This window comes from Populus alba, chromosome 4 (genome assembly GCF_005239225.2).
Source record: "Populus alba chromosome 4, ASM523922v2, whole genome shotgun sequence".
NCBI classification, from domain to species: Eukaryota; Viridiplantae; Streptophyta; class Magnoliopsida; order Malpighiales; family Salicaceae; genus Populus; species Populus alba.
The window spans coordinates 12,538,584-12,553,739 of record NC_133287.1 but is presented as its reverse complement, the minus strand read 5'-3'; the positions used below and the strand labels follow the sequence as shown (position 1 = coordinate 12,553,739).

At 35.1% G+C, this 15,156-nt stretch overlaps 2 protein-coding genes across 2 annotated transcripts; one reads left to right on the top strand and one right to left on the bottom strand.

The window, feature by feature from the left end:
* Positions 1–241: 241 nt before the first annotated feature.
* LOC118053606 (probable magnesium transporter NIPA6) lies at positions 242–5,248 on the top strand. The gene is made up of 9 exons (XM_035064919.2): positions 242–724; positions 825–881; positions 1,073–1,163; positions 1,232–1,392; positions 1,480–1,607; positions 1,769–1,906; positions 3,184–3,276; positions 3,353–3,470; positions 4,715–5,248. The coding sequence occupies exons 1-9, from the start codon at positions 604–606 to the stop codon at positions 4,843–4,845; spliced, it is 1,038 nt and encodes a 345-aa protein (XP_034920810.1). The 5' UTR covers positions 242–603; the 3' UTR covers positions 4,846–5,248.
* A 3,944-nt stretch (positions 5,249–9,192) lies between these two features.
* LOC118053607 (MACPF domain-containing protein At4g24290) lies at positions 9,193–14,384 on the bottom strand. The gene is made up of 7 exons (XM_035064921.2): positions 13,884–14,384; positions 13,003–13,241; positions 11,508–11,703; positions 11,329–11,394; positions 10,960–11,140; positions 10,484–10,650; positions 9,193–10,107 (listed from the first exon to the last, which is right to left on the bottom strand). The coding sequence occupies exons 1-7, from the start codon at positions 14,133–14,135 to the stop codon at positions 9,421–9,423; spliced, it is 1,788 nt and encodes a 595-aa protein (XP_034920812.1). The 5' UTR covers positions 14,136–14,384; the 3' UTR covers positions 9,193–9,420.
* Between the last annotated feature and the right edge of the window lie 772 nt (positions 14,385–15,156).

The following is a 15,156-nucleotide window of genomic DNA, read 5'->3' as shown; positions in this document are numbered from 1 at the left end:
GCCTGGCAAGGTTTAATAATAGTGCTATACTGTGAACAAACTCGTCGCAGTTTCTCTCCAATTTTAAGTAATTGGCTACTTTTCTTATACATGGGGTATCCAATTGAAAATGTATTTTGTTTGGAAACTTAGTTGAAACCTCATGTAATAGTTGGGGTTGGGGGACAAACATGTCTTCCCCCTGAATAAAATTAAGAGATCAACACATGTAGGCAGCTACCATAGTATCGTTGAACAACAAGATGACTGGCAGGTGGAAAATTATGCTCCCTTTCTCTGACACTTTTCACACTTTCTCACATCTTTCCCTTCTGACAAAACAAAAACAAAGTAACTTGTATATGTATCTGTCTCTGCAGATGCTGGATTGGTCAACTACAATCATCATCATCATCATCAGCAGCAGCAGCAGCAGCAGCATCAGCATCAGCATCAGCATCAGCATCATCATCATCATCATCAAGAACATTGCTTTACAGAGTTTTAGAGCAAAACCCAGATCGGATTTGTCACTGTTTTGATATAATTGGCATCCTTTTATCCTTTTGCTTTCACATCTATATATATGTGCGTGCGTGCATGTATGTGTATGTATCTGTGTAGATGTACTCAAGCAATTTAACAGGGTTTATACTGGCACTGGTTTCCAGTACCTTCATAGGGACCAGTTTTATAATCAAGAAGAAGGGTCTTAGGAAAGCTGGTGTTAGCGGTCCTCGAGCAAGTAAGTCAAGTTCTTGTTTTGAAAGGAATTTTGGGGTTTTGTTGAATTTAGTGTTTGTTTAGTTTGTAATGGTGATTGAGGTTGATTTTGTTTGTTTAAGGTGTCGGAGGCTATGGTTATTTGCTGGAGCCACTTTGGTGGATAGGCATGATTAGTAGTAAGTTACTTTTGTTACCGCTGCTTCTGTTGCTGTTTTGGTTATTCAAGTTAAATGTAGTCTTTGTTGAAAAAGAATTGATTTTTAGGCTAATTTGAATTTAAGTGGAAGTGTTTGAGGGATGATTGTTTGTGTGTTCTTAGATTTGATGTGTCTTGATCTGATTGGTGTTTTGCTGGATGAATTGACAGTGATTGTTGGAGAAATTGCCAATTTTGTAGCATACGTTTACGCTCCTGCTGTTCTAGTGACACCACTTGGTGCATTGAGTATCATTGTTAGGTAATGTTTATTTCATCTTCAATTAGTATCTGTAATTGATTAGTCTAATTATGTGTAAACATGGGCAGTGCGGTATTAGCCCATTTCTTGTTGGGGGAAAAGCTGCAAAAAATGGGGGTGTTGGGTTGTCTTCTATGCATAGTCGGTTCTACTGTGATTGTGCTACATGCACCTGAAGAACGGTCCATCAATTCAGTTAAAGAAATCTGGGAATTAGCTATCCAGCCTGGTAGAACTCTGTCCTGCTTAGCTGTGCTCATCTCTTGTTTCTACCTTTCCTCCTAATCAATTTGATGTGCAATCTTTTCTTTTCCAGCATTTCTTTCATATACAGCCGCTGCGGCAGCAATAGCATTGGTGCTGATTTGGTATTTTTCTCCACGCTATGGCCAAACCAACATTTTGGTATATATAGGAATTTGCTCAGTAATTGGATCATTGACAGTAAGTATCTCTTAAGCCCTTGCTAGGTGTATACTAGGATTAAATGAATTTAAAACCTTTGGTTTATGCATGTGGTCTAGGAACTTTGAAACTTAAACCTCAATGGAACATTTGCATGTGTTCCTATAACAATAATAACTACAGGCTTTCTTGTTTTGCAGGTTATGAGTATAAAAGCCATTGGCATTGCAATAAAATTAACGCTAGAGGGCACAAACCAAGCCAAATACTTCCAAACGTGGATTTTTGCAATGGTTGCAATTACTTGCATCATCACTCAATTAAATTATCTAAACATGGTTAGTATCTTAATATGCAGTTCCATCACACTGTGGTATTATCTGAATGGTTATGCATTTTTCTCTTTAAGTGCTACAAGCTAGTGAGTTGGTGATGTTTAACCAATTTTCATGTGACAAGCATGCTTTTGCAAATGACCAAATTACTTTACAACTCTGCAAAGAGTTGCTTTCCTATCAATCTATTGATGCTCAAATCTATCTATGACTGTGACTAGGATACTATCATCATTGCCTCCAATCCATTACCAGTGAATATTCATTGGACCTAGTTGGGTGTGTGCACACGCATTCTCGTCTTGAGGGATCTGATATCATTAAGATTTGAAATGGTTTGGTACCTGCAAGTTTATAGTCTAACCTAGGACCAAGATAACCATAATGGTTAAAGAACCATTACTATATTATTTTAGGTACGGATCAAAAAGTGTCATTGACTTGAGGATGAATATGATAAAATTCTGTTACAAATTAGGAATGCTTAACACATTCTATCTTCTTACAATATTAAAGTTTTGCATAAAAAAATATTTTGGTTTTCAAGTTAGGAAAGAAAATTTAGAGAATAAGTTCACTATTTTGGGGCTCTGAAACTGGATGAGTCTTCCTAGCAGAAAATCTGAATTCTTGAGCCATGAAATTATGAACATAAAAGAAGTGTTTATATTTCTTAATTTGCACTCGTGTAGTGCTTTGCATGGAATGAAGTTGTCTGGACCCTTAGCCATGGACACTGGTTTGGAACATGTGAGCATAACATTTGATTTTAAATTCAAACACTTTTATGTAATAAGTCGACCAATATTAGTGATGCACTCAAACTAACACACTTTTAGGCAGATGCCTCCTTGCCATGAAACTTCAGAAACCTCAATTGAACTCCATCACAGATCACCCATGATACACTATAAGAATTCAATCTATACAATTGTGTGGTCTCATTAAGAATATATTGGTGATAGGATTCAATAGAACAGGAGATGCACATAGTACCCTGAGCAGATTTTGGTTTATTATTATTTTTTTAATTGTGTATGATTCTTTTGTTGGCTTTTAAGTCTCTCATCATAAATGTTCGTGGTTATTTGACAACAAGTGCTGAATACACTTTGAAAATCTGCGACAATGGTTGGTTAAAAGATGATTCTCTCATCCTCCTCTTCTTCGCATTTGAAAGATTCTAGTCTCCTCCAAAATTATAGTCAATATGTTGCATTGCCTTGATAGTTCTTCAGGTTCAATATGAGTTCTCATCTAATGATCTGGTGTGGTTGCAGGCACTGGATACATTCAACACTGCAGTTGTTTCTCCCATCTATTATGCCGGGTTTACATCTTTCACAATTCTTGCCAGTGCAATAATGTTTAAGGTATCCTTGTGTAAATGCCCATGCAGGGGGGGGGGTGTAATGAGCACTTCTAACTGTTTTTGTACTTTTTCTGAAGGATTATTCTGGTCAAAGCGCAAGCACCATTGCTTCGGAGCTTTGTGGGTTTGTTACTGTGTTATCTGGCACCTTTGTATTACATAGCACCAGAGAACCAGATCCACCAATCCTGACAGGTAAATCTCTTGTGCACTTAGGTTGGAATCTTGCTAGATATTAAAATTGTGACTTAAATGCATGCTTGCCAAGTATCTCATATTTGCTTAATGTTCAAGCAATGTTGCACCTGCAATTTCATTACTTTCTAATTAAAAAATCATTATTATTTGAATCAAAATTGTGAAAATATAAAGCATTAACACTCATTTTATAGAGACAAACATACAAGAAATGAATTGTATTTTCTAAGAAGTTATCAGGAGCACTATGTGGGGTTTCTCAGTATGATGAATTAGGAAATGAGCATGAGTCAGGTTATAGAAGAGAAGAAGTTGGCTGAGTGAGGGAGAAAGCAAGTCACTCAGTATGTAAGATGTAAGAGTTTGTGATGGGAACAGGCAAACATATCTATAGGTTTACGAAAAGGTTTGAATAGTTTGAGGTTCTTGAACAATTTTGAAATGATTTCAGAGAAACTCTTTAGATTCCAGCATCTGGCTAGAGATGTTGAAGTCTTCATTGTGGATGAGACCATCAGGTGTTGTGTGTTTTTTTTTTTTTTTGAGAGGACCCCTTTTTATCAACACTCAGGCTTCGAAAATCATGAATCAATTACAAGATTTGACCGCAAAGATCACTGATTGGTGTTGAGGGAAATTGGAATAAAAAATGCGCAAGTTGAACTAACTTGAAGAAAAAATGCCTTCATAAATAAAAGACTAAGTTAAATAATCGGTTCTTTGGGATGTAATTTCAAGAGAATACACATGATACTTGTGAAAATGCTATGTGGAGATTGTAGAAAATGAGTGGTAGCTATTAACTATAAAGATGTTATATTCTATAAGCAAACAAAATAATGTTTCCACACCTACACCAGTACTGATGTGCTCAAGTTTTATTTTGCTGGAACAAGTGGTTATGTTGGCTCCAGCCTAATGTGTAATGTAATTTTCATTGTAAAGGACCAGATTCAAGTTATTTTTATGATGATAGGTTTTCTTCACCTCCTTGAAATGTCAGTTACTGCATGGATGACTTGTGTTCATGCTAATATGTTAAAAAACAAACATTACCTGGATTTCAATTTCTAGGGTGGCAAAAGCCATTTCAAATTGCGGTTGGCTGTGCTAAAAGCATAAAAAAATTATGCTTTTTGCAGCCAACCACTGTTTGAAAAGCGATTCGTCACTAAGACAAACACACACTTAATATTATTAAAGAAAAGCAATGCATTTGTCTGATAATTCCAAACATGCAGATCTTTATACACCATTGTCTCCAAAGGTATCATGGTACATCCAAAGCAGTGGAGAACATTGGAAACAGAAGGATGAAGACGGCCTATCTCCCAATTTTATCACAATTCTCCGGCAAGACCATTTCAAGTGAAAGATACTATACTTGAGATGCTAAAGTTTTCAATTTTTGGTGGCACCTAAGGCCCCAAGCAGGACTGCTGAGTGTCAATTGCTTGTGCAGGGGAACACCGTGTGGTAGTCTTTTTGTTAGCGAATACTTCTGAGTGTCGAAAACAAATTTATCTTGCAGTCTAGTCTTATGCCATAGCCGTTTGTAGTGGTCTCTCATCTCACCTTATTTTGATTCTCACATTTTTGCATTCCCTTTCTCAGCTTGTAGCAATATTTGATTTCATTCCTCCAAACATGTTCAGTCTCATGTTTGTAGGTTTCAAACTGAGCTAACCCATGTAGTTGGGTCTGGTCTTTGTAATCTAATTGATTTGATTTTATGTGACAAATTTAGTAAATTGGACTCTTTGGTTGTACTGAAATTGATTTGTTCCTTGCTTACATGATTAGTGTCATGGCTGCAAGGAGAATGAGATATTTGGAAAAACACTGCAAGGAAAATGAAACATTTGGATAAACTCACTCGCATGATGCATGGCCTGTATTGAATTATATACAATGTATGTTTAACAAGCTAAGAATTACCTCATGATTTGTTATACAAGGGAATAATAACAATTATGCTAGAATCTCGTAATTATTATGCATGGAAATAATAACCGGAGAGTATCAATTGCGAGGAACACCAGTTGTGGAGGATCATTTGCACCAGTTGGAGGGATAAAGGATAATTCTGAACTCTGATTCAAATCGTATCTCAATATTCCCCTTCAAGCTCAGGGCAGGACGAAACCGAAGAAGAGCTTGTCATGATTTGGAATAAATTTGGGAGCACTCAAGGGTTTTGTAAATACATCAGCTATTTGATCATAATCTGAGATGTGTGCCAAAGAAATAACAATGTCTCGGGGACTTTGCATGGGTTGACATACAAGAGCGATTTCAGGTCATATATTGAATTAATCCAGCCATTTGCCGATACAGAGATGGATCAAGCAAAAGAGCACCTTCATTGGCTGGCAATGGAGCACCTGTGGCCAATGGTGTTGTAACAGGTTTGGCACCATCCAAACCAAATTCTCCCAAATTCTCAAGGCAGAGAGATCACATATCTCGTTTGAGTTAGAGTAATAGTAGATTGATCACGAGTAACTTGAATTCCCAAGAAATAGTGGAATTCTCCAAGGTCTTTCATATTGAAGACTAACACCAAATTAGAAATAAATTTGCTGATTTGTGAAGAATTTCCTGCTATGATGATGATGATGTCATCAACATAAATCAGGAGCATAAGAATGTTAGAGCCATGGCAACTATTAAAAGATGCACGTATCAGAAGAACAATGTTGAAAACTAGTTGTTGAATGTAGATGCTAAATTTGGTATATCAAGCCTAAGAGGCTTGTTTAAATTCATACAGCGTCTTGTGAAGATGTAAGACATGACAAAAATGAGTTGGACTCTCAAAATCAGGTACCTGAGATAAACAGATATGTTCTTGTAAATCACTGTACAAAAACACATTACTAACATCTAGTTGTCGTAACGATCATCCTTTGGACAAACTCAAGTTAAAATCAGTCATATAGTCCTTGGTTTTATAATCGGACTATATGTTTCATGGAGTTCATGGAGCTATGTGAAGCCATGTGCAACAAGTCATGTTTTATTTGATAGAAACTTCAGCACGATTTCTAATTTTGAACACCCATTTGCTGCTAACCAAGTTCATGTCATGCTATTTGATAGAACCCTCAGCGCGATTTTTAATTTTTGAACACCCATTCTTATGATACAATTGTGACAGTTGATGATATTTTTTTTTTTTATCTTGATTTGTCTCGTTAATTTTTTTTTTCATTTTTTTTTTATTAGATATCGCTATTGTGAATAACAAATTATAAAAGTCATGTTTCTCTATAAATTATTTTATTTTACTATTCTTTTTTTCAAATTTGTTATTTCACCAACATTTAAAAAAATATACTAAAAACTAAAAATTAGTTATTCTTGTGAAGGATGGTGAAAAAAAAAATATACATGTATTTGCTTATAGGAGTAAACATGTTTTTAGAAGTAATTATTTTTAGTGCGGTTTGATTTTTATCTAAAAGAATAACCAAACTGATTTTATTTTTTTAAAATACTGAAATAAGTTCAAACCGACCGGTTTCGGTTTGGTTCGGTTATTTTAGAGAAAAACCATAACCTAACCGATTGGCTCGGTTTTTTTTGGTTTGGCTTGGTTTTTTTGGTTTGACTCGGTTTTTTTTCGGTTTGGCTTTATTATTAATTTCGGTTTGATTCGGTTTTTCGATTTTAGGTTTATAAAACCAAACCGAACCGAACGAGTCAATTTGGATGGAACGGATGAATATGCCATTAAATTTAGATCAACTTCCATGTGATTAGGCCTTGAGACACCATCTGAATTGATGACAGTAGCTTGCGAGCATGGAGCTTCATTTTTCACATACCCAAGAAGACCATTGCCATGTAGAATAAGGACTACTTGTGCCTTCCATAACAGGTAGCTGGCTGAGTCTAGTTTAATAGAAATACCAGGCAGCGTAGTTCCGGCTGGGGAAAAATCAAGCTCATTCAAGGTAGAAGAATATGTCATAATTGTTAGAAACTGTGAGCTCATTAAGTTTTTGGAGAAACTTTCTTGCGTGATGCATGGCCTGTAAATTTAACATTTACAGCTAATTAAGAATGATCACACAATCTATTATACAAGGAAACAGTATCAACTATGTTAGAATCTCGTAATCTATTATACATGAAAATCTTCACCAGCTGGAGGGATAAGGGACTATGTCAAGCTTTGATTCAAATTTAATCTCAATAATGGCCTCTTACTTGCTTTAGAGTCCCCTAGTAAACACTCTCTTTGGTATTTGATGTTTCTTTTCTTCTTTTTCAAATTTCAAGAGCATATAGATAAATCTTGATATTTGATTAATGGTTTATATTGAGGAGATTCAAGTAACCTCTACCAAGGGATTGTTTGCCTTCTGAAACACTTTCATTTACAATAATAAAAAAAAAAACAAACAAACAAACTTTTGCTGTAAAGGGCCTCTAATTCTTGCTCAACTTCTCTGATTCAAGTCCAGTTAAGGGTTGGCTCTACACGACATGAGTCTGCAAGAACGGGAGAGAAGCTGGAAATGATAAGATGGGCATGGAATGGGAATAATAATTAGAGACTTCACATGAATCATTACAACATCATAATACAAGAAATGTTATTGCTTCTTGATATTCTTTGAGAACTAGTAAATAGGCTAAAATTTTAGTTTTTTTTTTTTTTTAATTCGTGAAAAACTTCAAACTGAATTTGGATTGGATTTGAGCTTTTCATGGTTATTATATTAGGTTGATTCATGAGTTTTCTTGTTGAACAAATCTTCTCTGGACATGGAAGCTGGTAAAAATAGAATGAGAAATAATATACTATAAAATAAATGAAATTGTAATGAGTGTTTATCTATATGTTCTGTGTTTCTATCTATAATTTTGTTGGATAGTTCTTTGTAGTTTCATGGGTGGTTGACGGTGGTTATAAGAATTGTTGGGTGGTTGTTGGAAATTCTAGGCAATGTTGAATGGTTCAAGGATTATAGTTGAGGGTGATTATAGGAATTAGTGGGTGGTTGATGGTGATTATAGGAATTGTTAAATGGTTTATGAAATTGATCTATGGTTAATGAAAGTTATAGGAATTTATGAATGGTTGATAGTGATATATGAAATTATCCTGATATGATCTTTAATAGTTGTGTATGAAATCCAAAATCAAGAACTTGTGTTCTATGGAAAAAAAAATATTTTTTAAAAAAAAATTTAGATGATGAATTTTATTTAAAAAATAAAATTAAACTATGAATTGTTATGTCGTGCTTGATATTAATAGAGACATTATTTTTTACAGTAGTGTTAATATGACTAAGAGCATATTTGTAATTGTAAGTGAAGTCATAAAATATTTTTTATTCGGAAATATATTTAAATAATATTTTTTATTTTTAAAAAATTATTTTAACAAATCAAAATAATCTAAAAACACCAAAAATATTATTAATTTAAAGCAAAGAAAAAAAAATATTTTTTAATATTTTTAAAAAGACAAACGGATCTTAACATGTAATTATACCTCTCTTTCTTCCCTAAAGAGTTGTCAGGTTTGAGACAGCCTCTCATTTGTCAACAAAAAGAAGTTTTCAAAAAAATAGTCAAACAAATTTGCCTACAAAATGAAAAGTCCACTAGGAGATGAATTGGCAGGCAACACTACTAAACTAGAGATCTCAGGTTCAGACACATCAGCTTCTATCTGGTTCGGAAAAGTACAAGACAGAAGGAAAAAGAAACCGTAGCAAATCTTTAATATCAGGCATCAATATATTCACAGACAGCATGAAAGACTGAAAGCTCTGCAGAGATTACATAATAGAATATAAGATTTGTATGCAACCACCCCCCATTGAATTTCTCATATAAATCCTTACTCCAACGAATACAAACCCTGTTAAGATCTTGTTTACCTGCATAAAATCTCTCTTTCACTCTCCCATTTCAAAATAACAAGTTACATCTCTATTGATACATCATCATCAGGTAAAACCAAAGGCAATAGAGAATACTTGACTCGAAGAGAGATTTTTCCCTTATCTACATTAAGCTTTGCCCCAGACACGGCCCAGTATCCGGGTGCGTCTTGCGGTCCTCTTGTCATCTCTGTTGTGTCAACAAACTTCAAAAGTTTGGGGGTCTGGGCAGCGACTGGTGGGCCTCCAGGGTACACGGCTGAGTTTATGTTTACCACTGGTTGTGGAGGAGGTTGTTTCTGAGCACTTGAGAAACGAGTACTGATCAATGTGGACATTATTCCAGATTTCTGGTTCAAGGCAGGGGAACCATCCCATTCAGACCTCCTCAGAGTTGTGGCACCAATAACTCGAGAAAATTGGAGCCGCAAAAATAAAACTTTTTTCAAACCAGACTCTCCAACTTCAAACTGTGCCCCGGTGACAATCGAGAGATCATCTTCCGACTCAACAGGGGCTGTGCAGATATGGGAGAAGCTCTTCCATTTCACTTTCTCATAATATCTGCGGTCAGAGGAGAAATCTGAAATGTTGCCACCTCGTTCATCTGCAAGCTGGAAGGTCTTCGGCAGTGAAGATAGGTGCTGCAAGTGAATCGCTAAGCAGTTGCTTCTTTTACCTTCTAGGTACAGTCTAAGGCCAGTAACCGGCTTCTTCCCCACATCAACCTGCCATGTATTGTTAAAAAAATAAATACAACAGCAAGGTGCGGAGCATCATTCACTTTCCCTTATTATAGATATTTACTGCTCTCAGACAAAGTCAATCACAATGTAATGGTTACTGATGACAACATAGGATAGCTACTTTTACTTTGTGAAGTGTGTTTTTTCCACTCTTGATCTTCAAAGTAAGACTGAGACAAGATTTATGATCGCTTTGAGATGCAATTACTTTCCAAGTGGTACTATGATCTCATATATGATGAATGACAATAAAATGGGCTTTGGTTTCTTCAATGAAGAGAATGAAAAACTTGAAAGCAAAATGCAAAGAAAGGAAACAACAATCCCACAAAGCAAAACATGATGGTAAGAGCATTACTGGTGTTGTGTTAACATAAAGCTTAGGACCCATGAGGCTGAACTGCAAAGATGCGTTACTTTGTTGCTTCCTGTCAGGACCAAGGGCAAGCTCACCAAATACTGGTGCCCATTGCCTTGGAAGCTGAAACTCCAAAAACTGGTGTAATTCATCAAGTGGTGGCTTATCTGCACTCAGAAACAGGTCAAACCAAGCAATAGGTAAGATTTAATAGCCAAAAAAATTCAGTGAGCATGAAAATCCATCAAAAGATTTTTAATTTTGCTATCATTTTACAATATACAGCCAAATGCATGGCATCTAACCCATCCTTATTCGTTGATAATTTAAATAAACAGTAGTTTCCTTTCAGCTTTGAAATGTATTTTCTTTGGCAAGTATTCCATAAGAACACAATGAATGTGCACTATCAGATTCTAATCTTCACAAATTGCACTACATCAAAATGCAAAATCGAGAAGAAATTTCATGCTTACAACGGATATAGAGATTAATGGCATGGGTCAAAAATCCACTCCCATTGATTCCACTCAATAATGATGTGATTGGCACAAATGACATTGAGATAACATCAGGTTCGGTCTGAACAGTCTGACACCAGTCCTTGTGTGGTAGGTTTTTATTTCCACCTTTGCGCTTGCTAATGAATTTAATGTGCTGCAAATTAAACACAAATTTGACAAAATCTAACATAAGGAATTCAGGTCATATGGAAGAAAAAAGAGAGTCAACTAAACTAAAATAACAACCACTGCACAATCTGTAGGGATTAAAATCAAATTTCAGTATGCCAGTTGCGCAATGTTAGGAAACTAGGAATTTATTCACATTTTTAACAAGTGTACCTCTGTCTGGGAATAAGAACTAGATGGCAATTGGTCCATAAATGGCAGCCCCTGCAGCTGGAGAACCTGGGAAGCAAAATGACCAAATTAAGCTATATGTGAAACATATCCACACGAGATTCTTGAATTTCATTCATGTCAAATTATGAGAGGGGGCGTAGATAGATTGATTTTCTAACCTTTTCTCTGTCATAAAATTTATCAGAATTCATGGTACTCCCACCATCTACAAACATTTTGTCAGCCATATCCTTTAATTTTTTCTGTACATCAACAGGTGGGAGAGGCGATGAATGTTGTTGCTTCATACATATCATGTCCTTTCCGCCCATTTTGATGCCAACAATAACATGCGTACCATACTTCTCAATAAAACTGGAAAGAAACAGTGAAGTCAGAACAAAGTTATCAAGGATATACCAATTATCAGTGTAATAAGAAGCATAAAAGGTCAAAGAAATTTCATGTCTGTTTCGGTTGTACAAAGCATATGATCAATTATCAATGTAATACGTATCACTAAAAGGGTTAAATTTCTACAAATGCAATACTCAGTCTATAACACAGATACACACAACAATCAATACAACCAAAGTACAGACACTCCAACAAGTAAGAACATGTCATAGTTGAATGGCAAAATCAAACTTTTTGGTAATTCTAATACAGCTATCCCATTGCAGATTTATTTATATAGGAAAGGTTAAAGAGGACCAATGCTGACAAGAGAGAGACATAAGAATACTAACATTTGTTTATTGAGTGCCTGTTGAGCTACAGATATATTAAACACTTAAGCATATGTGCTGATAACCATGGAACATTTTATCTTTCTTAACTTACGATTACAGACAGAAAATAGCCAAGGTTTTCCTTCAGAAGTATAAGTCTTATTTGTAAGATGGAGCCTTATATATAGGAAACTATTGGTCTGCTAAGCACCTTAAACTCCATTCCCTTCCTTAGATCAACAAAGCCAAGTAAATAATCCCGCCAACAAAAAGGAAATCTATTAAGATATGATCATAACAGATCTTCAATGATCAACTCACATTCACTTCTGCTAACTTCATAGTCTACCAAACAAGTTAAATAAAATCCAATGCAGAGTGAAACTGGTGACAAAATCCTGTGGCACTAATGAAATGCATTAACAGTAGGATTTCTATGACCCATCATTAGTTTCCATCTCATATTTTAAAATACTTGCATCTAAGTTCTATCCAATGTTTTCAATAAAATTGCATTTAAGGTATTACCACCCTAATATACTGAATCACAGGATACCGCACCAAAGGGTGATTGTTTTGTCATGAATTTTACATCCAAACATACAAAAACTTTGCCCGGTGTTGTGGCTGAAAAATTTAATCAGACCACGAACACACCATGTTCTTGTTGTCACAAATATGCCAGCTTCAACCAATAATTGTAAAATTCCCTAGACTTACCATTCGGTGAATCAGTATTGGTAAGATTTATATGGTCAGAATTATTACAAGCTTAGATATGGTGTGAGAAAAACTTGAAATATGATCACAAGGTGAATAAAAAACAAGCATCCTCTTCTGATCTAGATGCGGAGTGGCAATCAAATCAAAAGAGCTTTGAGGTTATATATGGAAACCTCATTGAGCTCTTTGAAGATATGTTTTAGAAGCCACAGAATCTCACCTTGCCAATGCAGCAGGTTCCCATGATGATGGTACAGCTTCTTTAACATGATCACATAGCACCACCTGCGACTTATCTAGTGCAATGCTGTAAAGAGTGATGTTAACGCCATCAAAAGCAAGGGCTTTAGTATTGGCAGCATCTTTCTGCCAAACTCCTGAAAATTCAAATGCAGAATTGAAATGGCCCGAAGGAATTTTTCCAGAAAGAGATAATTCCTGGTTGAACTGCTCTGACATCTGAAAGCAAAGGGAAAACACTGTGAACTGATGAATCAAGCTACTTATATCTCTAACCAAACACCATTATAATCCATTAAAAAGCAATCTATATCCTTGGTTGTATACTAAAGCATGAAACAATTTAATTTGCACTTGATTGCAATGCGAATTTCATATCTACTTCCCAATTGATCCCATCTATATTCAATCACAGCAAACTCTGCCCTCAGGGCAGTTTATTCGCACAAAAAAAAAAAAACGCCCCTTTCTCACGGCAGTTCAAATCAACAAACTTCCTCAAATTGGACTGTCCAAATGAATTTGAAACTATCATTTGACTATAAGAAGCAAAGAGAGAAAAAGTTAATGGGATAACTTTATTGTAATCACAGGGCTTAATGAAGCATAGAACAATCTATTCTAACATATTTTTTTCATCTTCCTTGAAGAAAAATAGTTGATATTGCAAAATCAACCATAAACTCTCTTGGTCTCATCACTCATGAGAGACAGCTAAAAGTGCAGCAAATTCTTTAACCTTTTCTTTTCTTAAACAAACACAAAGACAGGAACTTAGACATGCAAAATCAACAGAGAACACGAATAAAAGCGGACAGCAACATATACAAAAAGAACAAAGTAAAGGCGAATTCCTCTTACCTGTTGAAAAGAAAGAACATCAGAACTAAACCTCAAACGCTCGCCTTTATCACATTTGATAGATTTAGGAACATTAGGAATAGAAAACCCACCAGGAATCACCATATTATGCACTTGTTTACCATCATCATTAATCACTATCAATCTTGGTGAGTTTTTCTTGCAATACTTGAGCCTTAAATCAAAACCCAGATCATATCCTAACCCAATTGCCTCTATTGCTTCTTCTGCAGCTTTTTTCGCACTCCTCATCCTCACAAGTTACAATCTTTCTCTCAAAATTTTTAGCTTTCTTTCTTTTTTGGCTCAAACCCCATAAAAGATGAAGTTTTTTTGAGTCTGTCTTTTTGCTAATATTGCACTTCTTCTTGTTATTTAACGAAAGTTCTTGCATTTCAATGAATGCCAAGGAGAAGAAGACGGTCAAAGTTTGATTTTTTATGTGTTTGATATTTTTGTTTCTCATTTTTTTATTTTTGAGTTTGGGTTAGGTGAAAGTGGCTGAAGATCAAGTCAAAGGTTTTGTGCTACTGCAGCCTGCTTGCTTTGGTTCCTTCATTTTAATAGGAAAAGCACAACCCATGTCATCATAGGCTGCTGCTCTATTATTTTTTGATGTAGACTTGTCTTGTTCCTTTTGCACCTTCTTTCTTGCCTTGCCTGCCATTTTTTTGATTTGGTCTTAAATATTGAAACATTTTATCATACATACCAGCTACGTGACTAGCAATGTGGGTTAAATATTTTTATTTTTTTTATAAAATATTATATATATATATAAATGTATTTTATAGTTAAAAAAATATAATCCATTACAAAATTGTTGTAGGATAGCTTAATGAAAAAATCCTAGGCCAACCGGAATCCTAGTTCTGCATGGAGACATACATCAGGAGCTAAGTAGCGTGTTCTTCCCCCGCTTCTCTTTTCCTTATTTAACATGAATTTTCCTATTGAGGATTCCTCTGCTGCTAATATTATTTGCTTAAATTCAGAACTTTGATTTACATCTCTAAGTAGGATTTTTATTATTTTGCTATTTAATTTTGTAAGTACTTTTCTTATTAGGATTAGAATTGACAGCTTATAAATACAAGCAGCCCTTCTTGTTGAAAGACACTCTTGATTTTTATTTTTTTTAATAAGAATTTCATTCAAAAACATTACTCTTTTACTCATGAATCCGTGTGTTTTTTTATTCTTGCTCGTGGATTTGAGCAAATTAGAGAAAAGGGGCAGTGATTATTTTTCATTGTTAGACTTTCGCTACATC

Coding starts and splice junctions, on each gene's coding strand:
- LOC118053606 (XM_035064919.2), top strand. CDS start 604: ATGTACTCAAGCAATTTAACAGGGTTTATACTGGCACTGGTTTCCAGT. Junction 3,277..3,352: donor CCAGTGCAATAATGTTTAAG/GTATCCTTGTGT, acceptor CTTTTTCTGAAG/GATTATTCTGGTCAAAGCGC. Junction 3,471..4,714: donor AGATCCACCAATCCTGACAG/GTAAATCTCTTG, acceptor CCAAACATGCAG/ATCTTTATACACCATTGTCT.
- LOC118053607 (XM_035064921.2), bottom strand. CDS start 14,135: ATGAGGAGTGCGAAAAAAGCTGCAGAAGAAGCAATAGAGGCAATTGGG. Junction 13,242..13,883: donor ATGTTCTTTCTTTTCAACAG/GTAAGAGGAATT, acceptor CTTTGCTTTCAG/ATGTCAGAGCAGTTCAACCA. Junction 11,395..11,507: donor AATTTTATGACAGAGAAAAG/GTTAGAAAATCA, acceptor TTTGCTTCCCAG/GTTCTCCAGCTGCAGGGGCT.